The sequence below is a fragment of the Osmerus eperlanus genome, chromosome 1 (genome assembly GCF_963692335.1).
Source record: "Osmerus eperlanus chromosome 1, fOsmEpe2.1, whole genome shotgun sequence".
Lineage (NCBI taxonomy): Eukaryota > Metazoa > Chordata > Actinopteri > Osmeriformes > Osmeridae > Osmerus > Osmerus eperlanus.
Genome location: NC_085018.1, coordinates 7,940,521 through 7,957,962, shown reverse-complemented (window position 1 = coordinate 7,957,962; position 17,442 = coordinate 7,940,521). Strand labels below are relative to the sequence as shown.

The following is a 17,442-nucleotide window of genomic DNA, read 5'->3' as shown; positions in this document are numbered from 1 at the left end:
TGGTTGAACTCACAGTCTGACGAACGATGTAAAGTTCTTGTTCTTGTCCGCTGTATTTTGATTTAGGCCACAGTTATTATCATTAATCTCAGGTAGGCATATGCTCTACAAGCGGAAACAACTAACACTTTTTGCTGGAATTGTTTTTCTTTTCCCTTCTGCAGTAAAGGAACCTTCATGCTTTATGTTCTCTACTCACTTATCGCTTGGGAGTTATTAAACAATGACCGAACCGGAGTCGTATGCGGAATGTCCCAGTGATGTTCTGGTTTATTTTTCGGAATCATTGCACATCTTCACCGGACTGTTAACAGTTGCAACTGTATGTGGCGGATTTTTAGGAATTGTTGCTGCAGCCCTTCTCTATGTGTTTTGCCTGAAACCAATACTGATAACTGGACAAGTAAGTTAAGAAATAAAACGGGTGAATACTACCTACCTCAAGCTCCCTCAACTGGAACCGGACAACAAACTGCAATCGGACTTCACATTTAGGATCGTATCTTATAGCTTTTAAGTTATCCAAGGCATTCGTTTTAATACAAAATACGAAACAATGTCGATAACATAATAGCACTGCACATTCCCCGGAGTTTATCGTTTATAAAACACCATTTGCAAAACATGTGAAAGCATATGGGTGTTTACCAACTTAGCTTTTTTTTTTGCAATAAGTTACATTTTGTCTAGTTGTTTATCAATTGGCTATTTGGGGCAATTCCCCAAGGGCAGATTTGTACAAGCAGATAGTAACATAGGTGTTATATGCATGTATTCAAAGTATTTTTTTCTATTAAATGAAACAAATCATTAGGTTATACTTCAACTGGACCACAGTTTACACACAAATCCTTTACTTTTAGAGTTATGATGCCAGGAGATTGTTTGAGACAGATGACCTGGCCTGTGACAACAATCAAAGTGAGTGTGTCAGCACCGGTAAAATAGGAATTCAGAGTGGCACTATCAGTGACAAAGTAAGTAATTTTATTGTGAAATAGTATATGGGTGTAAAATGTTTGGCTACATTATTCCAATGTTTTGAGTATTTATTAATGATAAGATGATGATTTACATGTGCGGGAATATACATGTGCAAAATTATGTGGTCAAGTAAACATTCATATGGTTAATACATTTTCTAGGAGAAGAAGCAACCACCCATGAACAGTGATGTGGCTGCTTTTGCATCAAGAGCGAAGGTGGTGTACCCCATCAACCAGAAATATAGAGTAAGACTAATAAAATATTGTACATTTTCTTCTTGATTGTACATTGCAGTTGTAGCTTTATTTTCACATTATGTATAACATTAGCCTACATGTCACCACCATAAAACTAAATTGCATGCTAAATGGTATATACTGTAACAGTAATTATTGTCGAAATTACATAAATGTCCACCAGTTACATGTTTTCATCCACCTGTTCACATCCACCAACTACTAGCCCATTAATTAACAGCATGCTCAATTTGCATAAGGATCAGTTACAGGTCCCCAACTTAATAGGTCACCTTTGCTTTGGTTCAAAATACATTAACATGGTTTAAATGACAGCCCTTAGCAGACGGTGCCTCCAATCCCTCACTACATGAGCATTCCAAGGTGCCAAACCTCCCAAACGGGGAGTCGTCTTCCTCGTCCAGTGGCGAATCACTGAGCCAGGATCAGGACAACGACAGTCAGTTCATCTCGTCCCTCTTTCCCAAGAGCCTACAGAATGAGAACTTTACCAGGGTTACCCACTACCCACACACACTTTTTCAGTCTGGGTGAGTTGTAAGATGACTGATGTCCACATGATTTTTCACCCCCGTTGATTATGTTTCTTCCCTAGCCATTGAGAATTGTAGTTTTGGTCCAGGCCAGCTCTAACATTTTACATTTTTGTCTTGTTCTTAATGACAAGTACAGTATGACCACGAATTGAATACAAATGTATGCCTGTTGCAGTTTTGAAGCCAGAATCAGTCTCTATTGCTTGGCCCTTCAAGACATCCAACAAAAGTGCTCCCAGGTCCAAGAAGAAAAACATTTGGTGGGTTAACTATTTATGACAAAATAATAATTTCACGTGCAATTGCATTAGCTTCAGGATTTACTTTAATATTAGTTTAGGATTATGTCAAGACTGAATAAATGATAAATTATTACTTTTTCAAAATGTCATTGTTTGTGTGAATTGTTGAGAATACTTTCTTGAAAATTCTTTTATTTAAGATTTAATTGTCATTGCAATATATACAATCTTATTACTATGTGTTGATGGGAGATAACATGAGCTTTATCTTTGTTTATAATTATAGGTATTTCTCCAAACTCTCAAAATTATATTCAGTCGTCATTTCCCCAGGGATAAAAAGGACAGAGATTTCTTCACCAATGTTCTTCTCAGACAGGAAAAGGTGAAATGTTTTGTATATCTTTATAAAATAGTAGTCACTATTCACTTGCACTCTTCATCTTGACCTATCTTTTAAAACTGCCATAAGGATCATATAAGTTTGGTAACAGGAGTTTCTTTTTTTGGTATCGGTATATAACTGCAGGAACTTGAAGAACTGAAGAAGCAGCAATTCTCAAGAGTGTTTGTCTGTGAGAGACACAAAGAAATAAGCTCAGCAGCTCCTTGTACCTTGGAAGAGATGGAAAGAACCCAGAAAGACATATTGGAACATGGGCTTCAAATGGTAACTACAAGAACTTTCTGCTGTGGTGATACGGCAAATAACTTAGTCAGTTGTGGAAAACAACCGTGTACTTATGCAACTATCTCAGCAATGACCAATATTGTGTATATGCACTGTACCATGTTATACATCAGATTTATAAGATACAGCTTTTGCTTAGTTTAATTTTACCTATTTAAATTGTGTCTGTTGTGCTTTCAATGTTAGTCATTTTTAAGATATGTTTGTGGGTACCCTAAAGGAGATTTTCTGACGTTTTACCTAGGCAAAGGGCTTCAGTAAGCAGATAGTGGGTCTGTGCCAGAATTTGCTGGGAAGAACAAGTGTACTTCCAGAAGACAATGCCAATGAGACCATCCAGTCCCTCATTCAGTGTCTCAAAATGGTTGAAAATAATCTTACCGAGACTCAGGCTTCAAACATTGAGGTGAGATGTGTTAAGGGCCTTTTAAGGTTTTCATTCTGTAAACAATAGTATAAGTTCTCAGCACCATGATAATATCTTTCAAATGGTTAAAATGTGTTTTTTGTCATGGAGTTTGATAGATGAGAACCCTGCAGTGTATGTAAAATGTGACAAATTAAATTCTGCAGTGTTCAGTCTGGGTCCAGTTTTGTGTACTTTTTACATTAACAATATAGGAATGCATGTAAAAAGTTACATTTGTAATGATTTGTATTAAGTAACAACTTCTGTCAATTGCATTTCCTTTTAATGCTCCTGCTTCTCAGAAAATTCAGGAAAAACTGCTATGGTGGGAGGAGCTTACAGGCCTGCTGCAATCCCAGCCTGCCTTGCTCAGACAGGAAGTAGCCCTGAGGCAGATCCTGGTGGCCAGAAGCCTGGAACAGCTGACCAGTGATGGACACCTGACCTTTGCCCTCATGGAAAAGACTCTCTCTGACCTGCAGTGTGCTCTAACAGAGGGGCTACAACAGTGCAGCGAAGGTGACCTTTATTGTGTTTAATAGACTTCATACAGAGTACAACTTCCTTGCACTTGATTCTATTCTGAAAACGAGACACATTCACTTAAATGGTCCTTTTTTATGTCTAATATTACTAAATGTAAACAATATCACACAAAAACGTCCACCAGTGAGAGTGGGTGTCAAGGTATGGAGGCTCATATTCTAATTTGTGATGGTCTGTCATCTCTAAACAAAGCACTAACAAACCATTTATAAACAGTCTTTCAAAGGGACAATAAGTGGCCTAGATCCAAACTTAAAATGAACTGCTTTCTAAAAATAGACAATTTTCCAGGATCCCTCTTTTCATTACTAAAAATATCCAAATCACACCTCAACAGCAGTAAATGTTACTACATCCCTAGAATTATTACCAAAATATACCCTATCATATAGTGATATGGTTAAAGCCAAATAAGATTGATGTATTGATTACATATTCATGTCGTGTGGATTGCTTTGTGAAGGCACAGGGAAGTGGTATTATCTAAAACTATTTTAAGGCCATACCTAACCACTGACAGATTAACCCTTTTTGGAACAGAGTGCGGGAGGCAGACTAAAGAGCTTGTCAGCGAGAAGTGCAGAAGGTTTGACTTGAAGAAGAAGAAACTGCATAGAACTCATAAAAGGGAGAAAAGCAGTGTCCTGGATTCTGCTTTGACCTACAGCAACCCGCAGCAGTTTGTGAAGGTTGTCTTTTTACTTAATGTACTATACTGTACATTATGGAATTTGTATTTTTTCCCCCTCACATATGTGTAGTGGAAGTACACATGACTGTACTGTTCTGTTTGATGATTGCTACACATATTACCAAACGAAACAGTCCTGTTTGTCTAAGGATAGAATCGTCTGATTTCATCCTAGTTGTAACCTCATGCTGTCATCCATGACCTCCAATCTAGGCATATGAAGAGCTGCTTGTGAGACAGGGGAAACAGAGCGGTGACCTAGAGCTTCAGCAGGATGGGAGGGTGGCTGAGGTAGCATGTGAACTTTGGAGGGTAAGTCATAATCAATAATTGAGAGTAGAGATGTGTTTCCTTCCAGGATTTCTTTGGGAATAATGTTACCATAAATTATGAGACCACTGAATGGGTGATGATTTCTATGAGTTTAAAGTGTCAAGTTTCAAGACATAGTTTGTTAAATAGAGTTACCCAATAAATTAAAGAATTTGGGGTTTGACATAAGTATGAATTTGTATAGGTGCATGTTACGTACGATGTTATAGGTAACCGTGTTCGACGTTAACGTCGAACACGGTTACCTATAACATACTATAACATACTATACCATACTATACCAGCGAATAGGTCAACGGTGTAGTAGCGCACAAGCAATGCAAACTGGGTCTTAAGGACGGGTTATGTACATTTATTATTACAAATACAAATAAACAAGGGACACAAAACAAGACACGGAGAAGGGACTATGAGGGATTCCCGACGAGACAAACAAGTGCACTATGCTAAGGACCGAACCGGCCCTGTTGGAAAACCACTGACTACCTACTCACATTGCAATTCTAACCTGACGACTCTATGCTCTAGGTTACAAAGGGCGCTCCTAAACTACTGTACATAACATAAGTTACCTACGTGTTGAGGAGTATACCCATGGGTCTCTACACTATCTCCATTCTCCTGTTTAACACATCTGGACAAAACAGCTGCCCAGTGTGACTCCCGCCTTCCCTCTCATACGCCAGAACACAACATGACATTTATAACGCGACGACAGTGCCTAATTGGCCTGATTAGACACAACCACGCCAGTTCCGGAACAACGACATCGGGGCGCGCACACCGACGTCATCACCGTCACAGGAACACACAGGAACATCTAGAACACAGAGTCAAGACATACACAAGGCAACGACACACCCACACCCTACAGGTAGGAGTGGGAGTCGTAACAGTGCACAAAATTACTATTAGATTCAAATTTTATATGTGAGAACTGCTGAGCAGCACGACTACAACTTGATACACATAATGTAGCTCTAAAAGTGAGCACATCCAAATGTGTCCCTGGGACAGTATGCGTTCTCATAATATGCTTCTCATATAGCATCATTTTATTAATATTATTTTCTTTTCCAGAGACTCCACTTCACTTGGTCAAAGAAGCTGGAGGAACTAGCCAAGGAGATCACCCTGACTGCTCTTATCGCTCAGTCACAGCTCTCTACAGACCAGTGTGAGAAGCTATGGCAAGATCTAGATCGTGACCTGATTTCACAGCAACAGCTAGCCAGATCCACTACCAAACTGCAACTGGAGGGCCTGAGAGCTCAACTGGCACAAGATGGACAGGTAGTTACATAGTGACTACAATCTAATGAGAACCATTAACTTAACTGAAGTTATTGTGTGGTGTGTTTGTCTGTGTTCAATAAATGTCTGATTTCCATGTATTCTGTTGAGAAAATTCCAGCACTTATTTTGTATTTTGTTATTCTGACCAGCTGTGGTGTGAAGAAGCCACCCTGGCTCTAGCTTGTGTCAAACATCTGGGAGAACAGCAGATGAAGATCCTCAAAGGAATGGTGGTGAGACAGTACTCTGCACTTAGCAGGTGAGATGGGGAGACATCTAGTAGCTAGTAGGTAGAAATATATCACCAAAAAAACAGACTGGGTGCATCAAGGGCTGGAATGGCACCGCGGTACCAGTTAAGGCTCTGGGATACAAGGTAAGGCATTGGTGTAACGCAAAATTTTAAGGCAATTAATCTGGATGTCGCGAGACCGGCTACACCATGTGAATGAAATAATTGCATGATTGAGTTAGTGGCTTGTACCTTTAACTAATCAGTTGTCTGACACTACAAAATGAGGGTCTGTGTGCAAAAAGGCTAACTATGTAGGGACAAGACATCCTAAATTCACGAGGCTGAGATGGAATCGGAAAGACATTTTCATGCAGCCAATTATTTCTATTGCAACTTGGGACGTTGATAGCATTGATTGAATGCGTATTGTCTTGAAGGGGGACGATGTACAGGATGGCATGGTGAGACAGGTCTTAAATTTATCACCCTTTTATCAGCGACCCGTACAGAGCTCCGCTCTGGTTAGTTACAAACGTTGTAATATAAAAGACTCTTGTGCTGAGCTAAGGGAATACAGTAGATAAGAGTAACTTAACTTCTTGCATGGCAAACAACCTAAACATTTACGCACCAGAAACCGTTGCGATTTTACATGGCTGATAGCTCTATAAATAAATTAGTTCTTGGTTGACTGAATGATGGCCTACAGTATATTCAAATTGTGTCTTTGGAAATAAATTACAATCGCTGATGAAGAGGCATGTTTGAAAGAGGAGAAGCACTGTCCTAATGCAGCGCTCCTCCATCAGACAGCTCCTCCCGACACACCAGTAACTTTCAACGCCTACTTTCTGGGACTTTGAGGAATGTACGCAAATGCACCTGAGGTGGCATGAAAAATATTGAATCCTCGGAGTGTGACTAATTTGACAGCTGCTAAGACAAAAGCAGTAGCAAAATGTGGCCCTTGATATTCTGGGAATATGTATGAATGCATGTTTTGGCCTATTGATATTTACAGAAATGTGATCATATAAATGTTCTTGTTCTTGAGGTAACCATTAAAATTGGTATCATATCATTTTACTTAAATTGTACAAATGTAAGATTTTAACGTAAAATGTTTGTATTTCCCAGCCAAACTGGCATGATGATAGAAGAGAAACAGCACATCCTACTGGCAGCCGTACAGAGGCACTTTGTGGCAAGACAATTTGGTTTGGGAATCCTGAAGGAGATGAGGCTGTCCAAGCTCAAAGTCCTCTTGCATAGTGACTTTAAAACATTGGTATTGGAAGACCATAGAATCCAGTCTACTATGGGCCCACCAGCCAAAAATCAACACAAGGTATGAAAACACAAAAAGTACACACTTTACACTAAATAAAACTCCTACATGTAGGAGGGAGTCAGGTGGCTGAGCGGTGAGGGAATCGGGCTAGTAATCCGAAGGTTGCCAGTTCGATTCCCAGTCATGCCAACTGACGTTGTGTCCTTGGGCAAGGCACTTCACCCTACTTGCCTTGGGGGAATGTCCCTGTACTTACTGTAAGTCGCTCTGGATAAGAGCGTCTGCTAAATGTAAATGTAAATGTACATGTTTAGTGGCTCTTAAGCCAGTGCCACAGAGACCTGAAGAGAGTGGTCAGTGCTAGTTTAACTGCAATTGTTAAATCACACTGACCTCATTTGTGATTCTCCTGCACAGGACATCTATGCCAGTTTTGCGGAGAGACACCTGGGCCCCGAGACCCATCTTATCGGTCAGAGCTTCCAGCAGGAGTTCCTATCAGAGCTGGAGACGGGGGCAGAGCTTCTACAGAGCAGCGCTCAACTGCTGGTGGGTTACGCCCTTAGCCATCACATCTGGAAGATGATGGAGGCCAGACAGACTAACATTCAGCCCATTCCACAAACTGACGAAGGCAGAAAGGTAACCTTTGGATTAATATGTATTTTACTACTTTTACACAGGTCTTAACATCCAATTCAACTGTTGACAACCAAAAGGACTTGGAAAGTTTACTTTGTTTATGTTACTGCTTAGTCCTGTCCGATCCTCTCCAATGTTAGAGCAGATGTTAAGTTGGCTTAATGTGGGTTTAGACTTGTGAGAAAATTGTCATGAACGCACATCAGTGCACCATCAGTTCTGTACACAATAGTAAACATATTTCACTCTTTCCATTTAGTGTAATTTAATAGAGTTGGCCTTGGAGAGTGTCTACTTAACCAAAGATTCCCTAAGCTCTCTGGTCCAGGAATACTACTCCAAGATACAAGAGATAACTAAGGACCTAGAAAAGGACCATAGTGCCAGTACTTCAGGTATGTTTAGTCAGAAAAAAACAAATGTGTTTGAAGTTATTTTCAATTCTTATTCTAAAGTTGATTTTTTATTTATACAGAGGTGTGTGAGAGACATGAGAGCAGCTCTCATCTGAACAAGACTCTGCTAAAGGAGCTGGCCAACTGGGGGAAGAAGCCCACATCGTATGAGTTTAAACAAAGGTATTGAACAGCATATTGAGAGCTGTGCCACTTGTTTATTCCTTAATCTCTCTCTCTCTCACACTCACTCACACACACACACACACACACTCATAAAAGCTGAAACAAAATTGTGTGTGATGTCTGCAAATGTAAGTAGCCTATTTGATACATAGATTTGATTTCTACAAAAAAGAAAAAAGAAATGGATCAAACAATTAGAAGCCAAGCCCCAGTGTCATAATATTAAGCAAATATCCATGACTGGTCTATGCATGCCTTTGTACAACTAAAGTTACTACAAGCAAGTGACTAACTGCTCGGAATTGTTTGAATTTAAGGGTTGAAGTCCATAAGCGGAAGATGTTGGAAATGTACAACTTGGATGGAACTCAATGGAGGAAGAAACTGTTCCAGGATCAAACCCTGGAGAAAGTAAAAGAGCAATTACAAGTAAGCATCTCATAGTAGACCTTTAATCTAAATTGTGGCTTATCAAGCCCAACTATTTGATTGAGGGATACAAAGAAAACATTGTATTTTTATATTATTTCTGTCTTCCCCCCAAAAAATTCATAAACCCAGCTCTTGGGGATGTCTGTGGGTTACAGACATTAGGCAGTTATTACATGGAAAGGACATTAGTATTCAGTGTCATCACTTCATTGTACTTAATATTAAACTGTCAATCGACTATAGGTGCTAAAAAAATTTGGACTATGTACAAAAAGAGTGAAACAGTTGTATCCAATATTTAAGAAAGTAAAGCTGACAGTCAGCACCTCAGTCAGTTATTTCAAATTCAGAGTGCATAGCCATGCATAGTTTCAGCTAACATATGGAATGGCTACAGTGTACATACTGCCATACTAATTTTCACTTTTTTGCATGTTACTTTTGCTCCAACAGGAGGCAGAAGAGGCTTTCATTGCTAAACTTGCTGCCCACGCCAGGGTGCATCTATCCAGCAATGAGCTCAACACTGCAGATGATAATACAGGTATGGATTCATAAATATCACATACGCTATTTTCATTCATTACATGTCTGTATTTCAGACCACTGTGTTGATTAACTTAACCTTATTCAATACGTTTGTAGTTATGAAATACTGAAAGCATGTGTGTAAATATTGATTGAGGTTTCTTTGTTGCAGGGGAGGAGTGTTCAACATTTAATCCGTTGCTAAATCCAATGTTGAATCCAGCACTGAATCCAATGTTGACTTAAATCCAACATGAAATCCAAGGCTTGTGAATCTGTGCTAAATTGAAATTCTTGCACTAATATTCACATATTTATTAGGTGTATCTTAAACCTGTTCTTTCTAGTGTCCTTGTGTGCATGTAATGTGTCTGTAATATGATTCCAGTTCAACCCTCACTTTACATAAAATAACACACAGAATGTACATGAACCTGAAAGTAATCTTATGCTACATGTATATGTTTTGTTTTTGGGTTGTGTAGTTAAATTGTTCATGCAGGGTTAAAAATTAAACATATATTGAAAAGTCATACCCTAAGCTTTGTCCTATTTGTTAATTGGTCTGTTCAGTATCATGGGATTTTGACTGATGATCTATAATCTAATACAATATATGTTCCAATGGTATTTTGACGTTTTCTAAAGTAAATGTCACTTTTGGATTTGCTCCCACAAACTTTGTTACGTCTGAGCACACATTTATTTTTTTAGTTAATGTTTGAATCCCTCATCCCTTAATAACCTCCCAGCATCAACAGACTGTAAAGTATTGCCCTCAGTTTTCATGTTCTTTCTTATTTCATCCTTCATTCTATTGATTCCCAAAACATTTCCATTACAGTTTGATTGATCAATTACTCTGAAAGGTGAACGGGAGATGTTGACTGTCTGAGAGCAACTACTCAGGGATAAAAGCATTGCTTCCCTTTGGTCTAATGGAGTTTTAAGTATGGGCTTTTATGGGTGATAATGTAAGCTAATGGTGACAGGTCCAAGAGGATTGACTGGTACAATATCAAGTCATTCTGGCCTTCTGGTTTCCTGTCAAGCTAGAAGCTTCAATTAGCAATACATCCATTTTTAATCTGTTTTAACATACAAAAACATCTTGTCATCCATCACCTTGAAAAAGTCCCCTTCCCGTACTTTTCTCTAGCCAAGCGTGCGGCCATACTCCATTCTTGTCTTATAAATATGATCATACTGTACAGAGTAGTCAAATTATTTGTTCTTCATGTATTTCTTTTGGATGCTGTTTGCAAGTCCCTTATGGGACTGCAGGGACTTATGTGAGAAGATGACCTGGATTCTAATTTTCGCTTCTCTGCATGGGCTGTAGGCTAGCTGCTGGTTTCAACCTACACCGTGAGAAACAATTCAGATACGGATGATTAGATTTCTTTGATGGAAGATTGTCTTGTTATGATCCACAGGAATACCATTTTCTCGTTCATTAGTGAGACAGACGCAGCTGTTTTAGTTCTACTCTTGTTTAAAGAAAAGCTGGAAGGTGAGTTTGGTGTTGTATGCAGTGTAAGAAATCAGATATCAATAATATAATTTACGAATATTTTCTATATCGTCTACCCTTGTGCCTAGTGCTTTTTGAGCGCTGAAGAGTCGCTCTAGTGAGTATTAGTTTAGCTCAGTGAAGTGCGTCTATTATTAAGCAATCCCCTGAATTTAATATGCCTCCACTTGTTTGAACATTGGTTTAAAACATTAATAAACGGTTGGCTAATAAAAGTTCAATTTAGGCCAAGTCTCTCCGTTTGATTTGATTTGGTTCTGACCGAGACAAGTTCTGTTGGATAGGTTAGGCTTGCGCATGACGTGCCCAGTGCTTCTCCGTCACATCATGGTCAGTTATTTTAAGGCCTAAAATAAGGTCGCTTGCATTATGATACCCCCATTAAAGAGCGTCTCTACTCTGTGATAATTTCTGTCTAAGTTCGAGAAGATACGAAATACAAATTTTACTCTGGTGCTTAAAATCTAATAAGGCTACACACAAATGTTGATTACATTTTCAATCAAGAAAAATCAAACATTGACATGCTACATGTTTATTATTATTATCATTTAACATTTTCAGTTGTTTTGGCAATTAACATTTGAAGAAAAGAATCCTTACATTTACAACACATTTTCTAAACGTATGCATGGTCCTTAGTGTTCTGAGATGTTTTTGGTCTCTGTTTTAGGTCAACAATGGCCAACTTGCAACAGGAGTACCCACTGGTTCTGTTGGGAATTCTGGAGGAACTGGCCAACATGCGCCATTGGCTGTCCTTCCAGGACTTGTGTCGGATGGTCAGCACTCGCTTTGACTTGGAGCATCTTGTTGAACTCAGGAGTCTGCTATTCTCTGCAGCTTGTCGTGATTCCTGCTTCCCCGCCACCCTCTTCAGAGACAGGGTCACAACAAGAGGGTTGGGGCTTTCCCCCATAGGCGTGGCTGCCGACATCGTCACTATTTTCAACCTCATCCAAATGACGGGCAGTGCTGGCATTGAGACCCATCCAATAAGATCACATCTCATCCTTCCTGTCGACCAATCACCAGGGCCATCTTTGCCTGGTGCTGATGATCTAAGATTTGCAGGACAATATTGGACACGTGCCCACTCAGACTCAGGGAGTAGGACTATTGACCAGCGCATGCTCTTTCCTAAATTCAATTACTCAGTCCGCAAGCGTGGTAGTCTACCTCCCGATCCCATATCTCTGGTGTCTTCCCCTCCAGCCCGAGCTAGGGCTGTTTCGTTTGACTGGCCTCACAATACCCCACTATTTTCCAGTGGCAGGGTTCCAGGGCAAGCTATGCAGAGTATCTATCTTCCACTGGAGACAGACAGTGAATCTTCCACCCAGGATTCGCTCAGTGGGGACTCTGCCCCCAAGGATGTCTTTGAAACAGGACCGGAGGGGTCCTGTGTGAAGAGAAGAGACATCTTCAAGAAGGACTTCCATAACCAGTCGCCACTTATTCCCCAAGTGACTATCAGTAGCGATTCTCCAAGTCCAAGAGGAGGCGATGAAAAATTGTTTACCAACCACAGCTTTGAGGTGCTCACCAACCCATATCCGTCACCCACAGCCGATCGTCCTTCACCAGAGCGTCGTGCCAAGCATGAAAGCTTCGATGACATACAAGACTCCACCTACTTTGGCCCAGCAGGCACCCCAGAGTGGTCTACTGTCCATCTTCAACCCCCCAGAAGCCAAAAGACAATATGGACTGAAAAGAGTATGAGTGTGGATAGTAATGTTGGTTCAAGGCGAGCCATGTTGGATTCCAATCAGTCCCATCCCAGTCGGTCCACCCCAACCCTCAACCCAGGGGTATCTTCTGGTCGAGTGAGGCGTAGGAAATATGGGGAAGATGAGGTGGTTGCAAGCAAAGGGACCCAAACGGACCCTCCAGACCCTCGCAGACTTCGTAGCTTGGTCCATGCTGACCGCCTCTCCTTCATGACCTCTCTCGATGACCCTGACATGATGTGCGAAGACGACATCAGTGCAATCTTCCGCTTCTTGGATGATATGAGTGTGTGTGGTTCTACAGGGGTCCTGCATCCCCATGATGGAGGAGGGGGGCCCGCCAGCCAGGACACTCATGAGGCGAGGCGTGGGCGGCTCGGCCAGCTGCAGAGGCTTTTCCACTCCTTGGAAAGCAGCGACGATGGCGTGAAAGCCAGCGTGTGTAAGTTGCTTCTACGCATGAGCCAGATCGAACGTCAGTTGGAATCCCTGTCCGAGGTCAAGGCCGAAATATCCCAGGTACTCTCCGCGCTTCGCCGTCTTGATGAGAAAATCCAAGACCCTAGTATGATAGCCGGAGCTGGAGTCAGGGGCCGGTGGCTGGGACCACCTAGTGCTGGACTATCCTCCATGGGTAGCCCCCTGGTATCCCCTGATACAGAGTCTTCGGAGCCTCAGCCTCTCTCAGTCTCTGGACATCTGTTTCCAGGAACTAGCAGTGGAAGTCTGGATTGGAACAAGTGGAATGTGAGTGGTGAACAGAAGGAAGATAGTGGGGGTCAAAATGACATTAAAGGTGGGAAAGGAGGTAAAAAGGGAATACTTTCACGCCGTGCCTCCAAATCTCAGTCTGAAGAGAAGAGCGTTGTGGATTCCAAACGGCCAAGCGTGTCAAATTCTGCAAGGGATTGGGCAGTGTCATTTTCAAAGAATAAAGACGGAAAGGCAAATCATGGAAAAACTGGACAGGTACTCTTTTCTCTTTACTTTGGTCTGAAATTGTATTTGTCATCTGTCTTAATGTATATTCAATAGTTTTCTCTTATTTAAAATAATGTGAGTATAGTAGATAGAACCAGTGGCGCGGGAAGGGGGGTGCTGAGGGTGCTGCAGCACCCCCTAGCTGCAGGAAGGAAAAAATTGATAGAGGTGTTAGTATTTTTTTATTATTAAATATATATATATGTTAAAACTATATAATAAATAATTTTGCTTTGGGGAAGAAAATAGACGTGGGAAAAATGTGTTTGCTAGTTTTTAGCTATCACAGGCATGCATCTTGCTATATGGGGTCACTGAAGTTGTTACTTGCTAACGGATAAAGAAGAACGTGAACGAACATGGGCCAATTAGAACTGATTAGATTTTCCTGAAATACAATAGCCTTGCCTCCTGTTTTCTGTTGAAATGAATTTGATTGAAGTGGTAAAGCTCATGTTATCGATTTCCTTAGAGAGGAAGGAGTGAGGATGCTTTTGATTGAAATCAAACAGACCCCTCCTAACCCTGAACTGTCCCTCGATATAGGTGGAACAAACAACCAGTACCTCCAACCTGCTGCCCTCAAAACCCTCCCACTTGGTGGAACAGGTATTCAACTCTGCCCTCTTTCGCCAGAAGGGGGGTGGCTTAACCTCTGGTTTCATCAATGACCCTCGACTGGCTGAAGGAGGACCAGTATGGACTGTGGGGGAGAGGATATCACCTTTAGACCTGCAGGTGGAGTACACCTGTTTAAATCAAAAATGCTCTGTCTTAGCTTGCATCTAGGCGTACTGAAAGGGGTGTCCTAAAAGTTTTTATTGAAAAGCATTTCTACATACATAGTCATTCTGATGTCAAACGTTATCAGTTTGAGTTGAGTGTAAAATGGATTCCATACAGAAATCTAAAGTGAGATGCATCTTGATGTAAAATAGTCATCATATTGCAACTGAGCTGTGTATGCATTACTACAGTATGTTTGTGAAACAATGGCTATGACTATGACCATGGAAGTCTGTGAAGCTTCTGTAGCTGTGTTTTCTAGACTCTCAGATTGGGATGCTGAGTAATATAGATTAGACTGGTGACTACTGAGGTAAAGAATCAACTCATGTTTGTTTCTAATCCGAGTGGTCTACAGTATGTATCCTGATGTTATTTCATCAACAGTGAACTAGCAAAATATGATATGTTTGGCTTCCTTTGGGTCCCCTTAGATATCCTCTCACTGCATCTTGTGCACTGCACATTGCCAAAACAAAAGCTTCCTGCTCACCTACAAAGCGCTGTATAACTGGCCCTGGTCCCTTACATATCTCTGACCCCCAGGGCTGTGCCACCTCACTCTTCATCTGATCATTCTCAGACAGTGCCCTCACCACTGGTGCTAAGGCATTTGCTGAAACTAACCTCTGAAACACACTTCTCACGCACATCAGACACTGCACCTTTTTTAGTCAATGAACAAATACTAAGAAATCCTTTATTTTAAAATGTATTTATGGGATTTGTTTGCCATGTTTTTGTCTCTCATACAGGCCCGGGAGTCTTTGAACCCCAACAATATGGATTTTTGGATGGAAGACATTTACACCCCAGGCTACGACGCACTGCTCAGACGCAAGGAGGCTGACCTTCGCAGAGCAAAAGTCTGCAAGGTGGGGGCACTTATCGCCACGGCCGTCACTATCATCTTAGTCATTGTCATCCCTCTCTGTACTATGAAGTCATGAGATGTTGACTGATCAAGAAACACAGACTTAATAATGATCAATTGATGCAGAAGTGTGTCCATGTACCCCTCATCTTGTAAAGGCAAGTGTGATTTTTGATGTATGCATATTCAACATGAAATGGGGTCTAAATATGAAATTGTATTATACCTGTACTTGTAAGTCACCAACATCTTCAGGTGAGAAGAGTCCAAACTCAATAGGTACACATTTGAGTTTTTCTTGTGACGGTAATTTAGATTTTATGTTCTCAAAACACCAAGTTAGTGAGATATGTAGAAATACATTCATAGATAGCAAAATATGGCTTATCTACAATTTTTTGTTTACAAATCTCTGAGAGCACAAACTTGGGTCTAGATTGTCTCTGACTTTGCACTTGTGTAAACATCATCCCTTGTTCTTGTATTTATTTTCTTAAGGGGATCAAACATCAAATTATGCAAATCGGAAAGAGGAATGGTTTCATCATTATTTTTATGTTTTTTTTTGGTATGCAGATGCAGTTCTGCAAAACCTAAAATGTGTGCACTGTCTGACCTTGAATGGCTCATCCAAGCAACATTTAAAGCAAGTGCTTGAATAAAATATTTGATCTTGAATAAATAATGTATATTTGGGCAGGTGAAGTGTTATGGAATGATCATGTCTTTTCAGAATATTACTACACCACCTCTGTGCTGTTTTTTGGACTTGTGGAATAGAGGTGGGGCTTCTTCCATGAAGCACTCATCGAACCGGAGATTTTAGTCAAATTGATGTTTGGCTTGCACACACATCCAACCCAACTAGCATTGTTTTGCATGTATCCACACTTGGCCATAATACACATGATCCTACAACATGTGCAGTTGACATTCTTGAGGTGATGGTTGACGGTCTTTCCGGTGGTGCCACATTCCTGTCAAATGCAGCATGACTGACTTACACTGAACACAGTTAATGGAGGGGCAGAGTTTTCTTTTCTTTTAATTTGGGTCATGTGGTCAGGAAAAACGGTGAAAACCATCTGGATATTTACATATAAACTTAGTTGAACTACAAAGTAATTAACTTTGAGTGCCATGGATATATTTTTTATTGAGTGAATGAGAAACAAGCATGTGATGTATTTAGCCTGCTTTTGTGCACTAAGACAAACAGGATGTGCAGGAATGGGGGGTCGAAAGCACTGCTTTGTCTAAAGTGGATATATGTCTGCAGTGGCTCCCTTGTGTCTAGATCCATTACCGTTATAATGGTGCTCCTGGAAGCCCCCAGCCTTGCAGTCAGCACAACTTATTAAAGCTAATGCCCCCAAAATATTTCCATGTCGGGATTCCCTTTCCCTCTCTCTAAACAACAGAAAAGTTATTTCAGATGTTATACTTCTTTGTAGCAGTTTCTTCAGTACTTTTGTAAAGGCTACAATACACCATGTAATAAATAAATATACACAATTATATATGGGAATTATATTTCTTCACTTTCCAACAACATCTAAATCAATGATTCTTGAATGTCTTTAGCCAGAATACATTTGTAATGTGAAAAAATCTTAGGGTTGCCATTTTATACATTATTTAAAAATATATATATATTCACATATTTAGGCCCTTAAAAACATTGTTAAGATATGATTTGGTTTCGTGTACTTACATTTATCTCGCTCTCATGTAAACCTCCACTCAACTGTAGTTTAGACTTTTACTGTAACAACAGGACAGATCCTCCTGTACATGTAAGCAAGAGCAAGCATCTGCTTTTAGGAGCGTATGGTGT

General features: G+C 40.5%; 2 protein-coding genes across 2 annotated transcripts; both read left to right on the top strand.

The window, feature by feature from the left end:
* Positions 1-5: 5 nt before the first annotated feature.
* On the top strand, positions 6-10,230 carry LOC134017253 (evC complex member EVC). The gene is made up of 20 exons (XM_062456687.1): positions 6-403; positions 864-977; positions 1,146-1,232; positions 1,560-1,774; positions 1,956-2,040; positions 2,309-2,407; positions 2,552-2,692; positions 2,958-3,119; positions 3,425-3,641; positions 4,209-4,357; positions 4,573-4,671; positions 5,773-5,985; positions 6,138-6,247; positions 7,361-7,571; positions 7,932-8,156; positions 8,416-8,551; positions 8,632-8,734; positions 9,055-9,166; positions 9,623-9,713; positions 9,870-10,230. Exons 1-20 carry the CDS (start codon positions 224-226, stop codon positions 9,941-9,943), a joined length of 2,823 nt encoding a protein of 940 aa, XP_062312671.1. The 5' UTR covers positions 6-223; the 3' UTR covers positions 9,944-10,230.
* Positions 10,231-11,783: 1,553 nt separating this feature from the next.
* On the top strand, positions 11,784-17,106 carry LOC134017243 (major intrinsically disordered Notch2-binding receptor 1-like). Its single transcript, XM_062456675.1, has 3 exons — positions 11,784-13,933; positions 14,492-14,683; positions 15,487-17,106. The coding sequence occupies exons 1-3, from the start codon at positions 11,912-11,914 to the stop codon at positions 15,679-15,681; spliced, it is 2,409 nt and encodes an 802-aa protein (XP_062312659.1). The 5' UTR covers positions 11,784-11,911; the 3' UTR covers positions 15,682-17,106.
* The last annotated feature ends 336 nt before the right edge of the window (positions 17,107-17,442 follow it).

Bases quoted from the DNA above. Each gene is read 5' to 3' on its own strand.
- LOC134017253 (XM_062456687.1), top strand. From the start codon at position 224: ATGACCGAACCGGAGTCGTATGCGGAATGTCCCAGTGATGTTCTGGTT. The intron at 4,358-4,572 runs GTTGTCTTTTTA...CCTCCAATCTAG, and splicing joins ACCCGCAGCAGTTTGTGAAG to GCATATGAAGAGCTGCTTGT. The intron at 7,572-7,931 runs GTATGAAAACAC...TCTCCTGCACAG, and splicing joins CAGCCAAAAATCAACACAAG to GACATCTATGCCAGTTTTGC.
- LOC134017243 (XM_062456675.1), top strand. From the start codon at position 11,912: ATGGCCAACTTGCAACAGGAGTACCCACTGGTTCTGTTGGGAATTCTG. The intron at 13,934-14,491 runs GTACTCTTTTCT...CCCTCGATATAG, and splicing joins ATCATGGAAAAACTGGACAG to GTGGAACAAACAACCAGTAC. The intron at 14,684-15,486 runs GTGGAGTACACC...TCTCTCATACAG, and splicing joins TATCACCTTTAGACCTGCAG to GCCCGGGAGTCTTTGAACCC.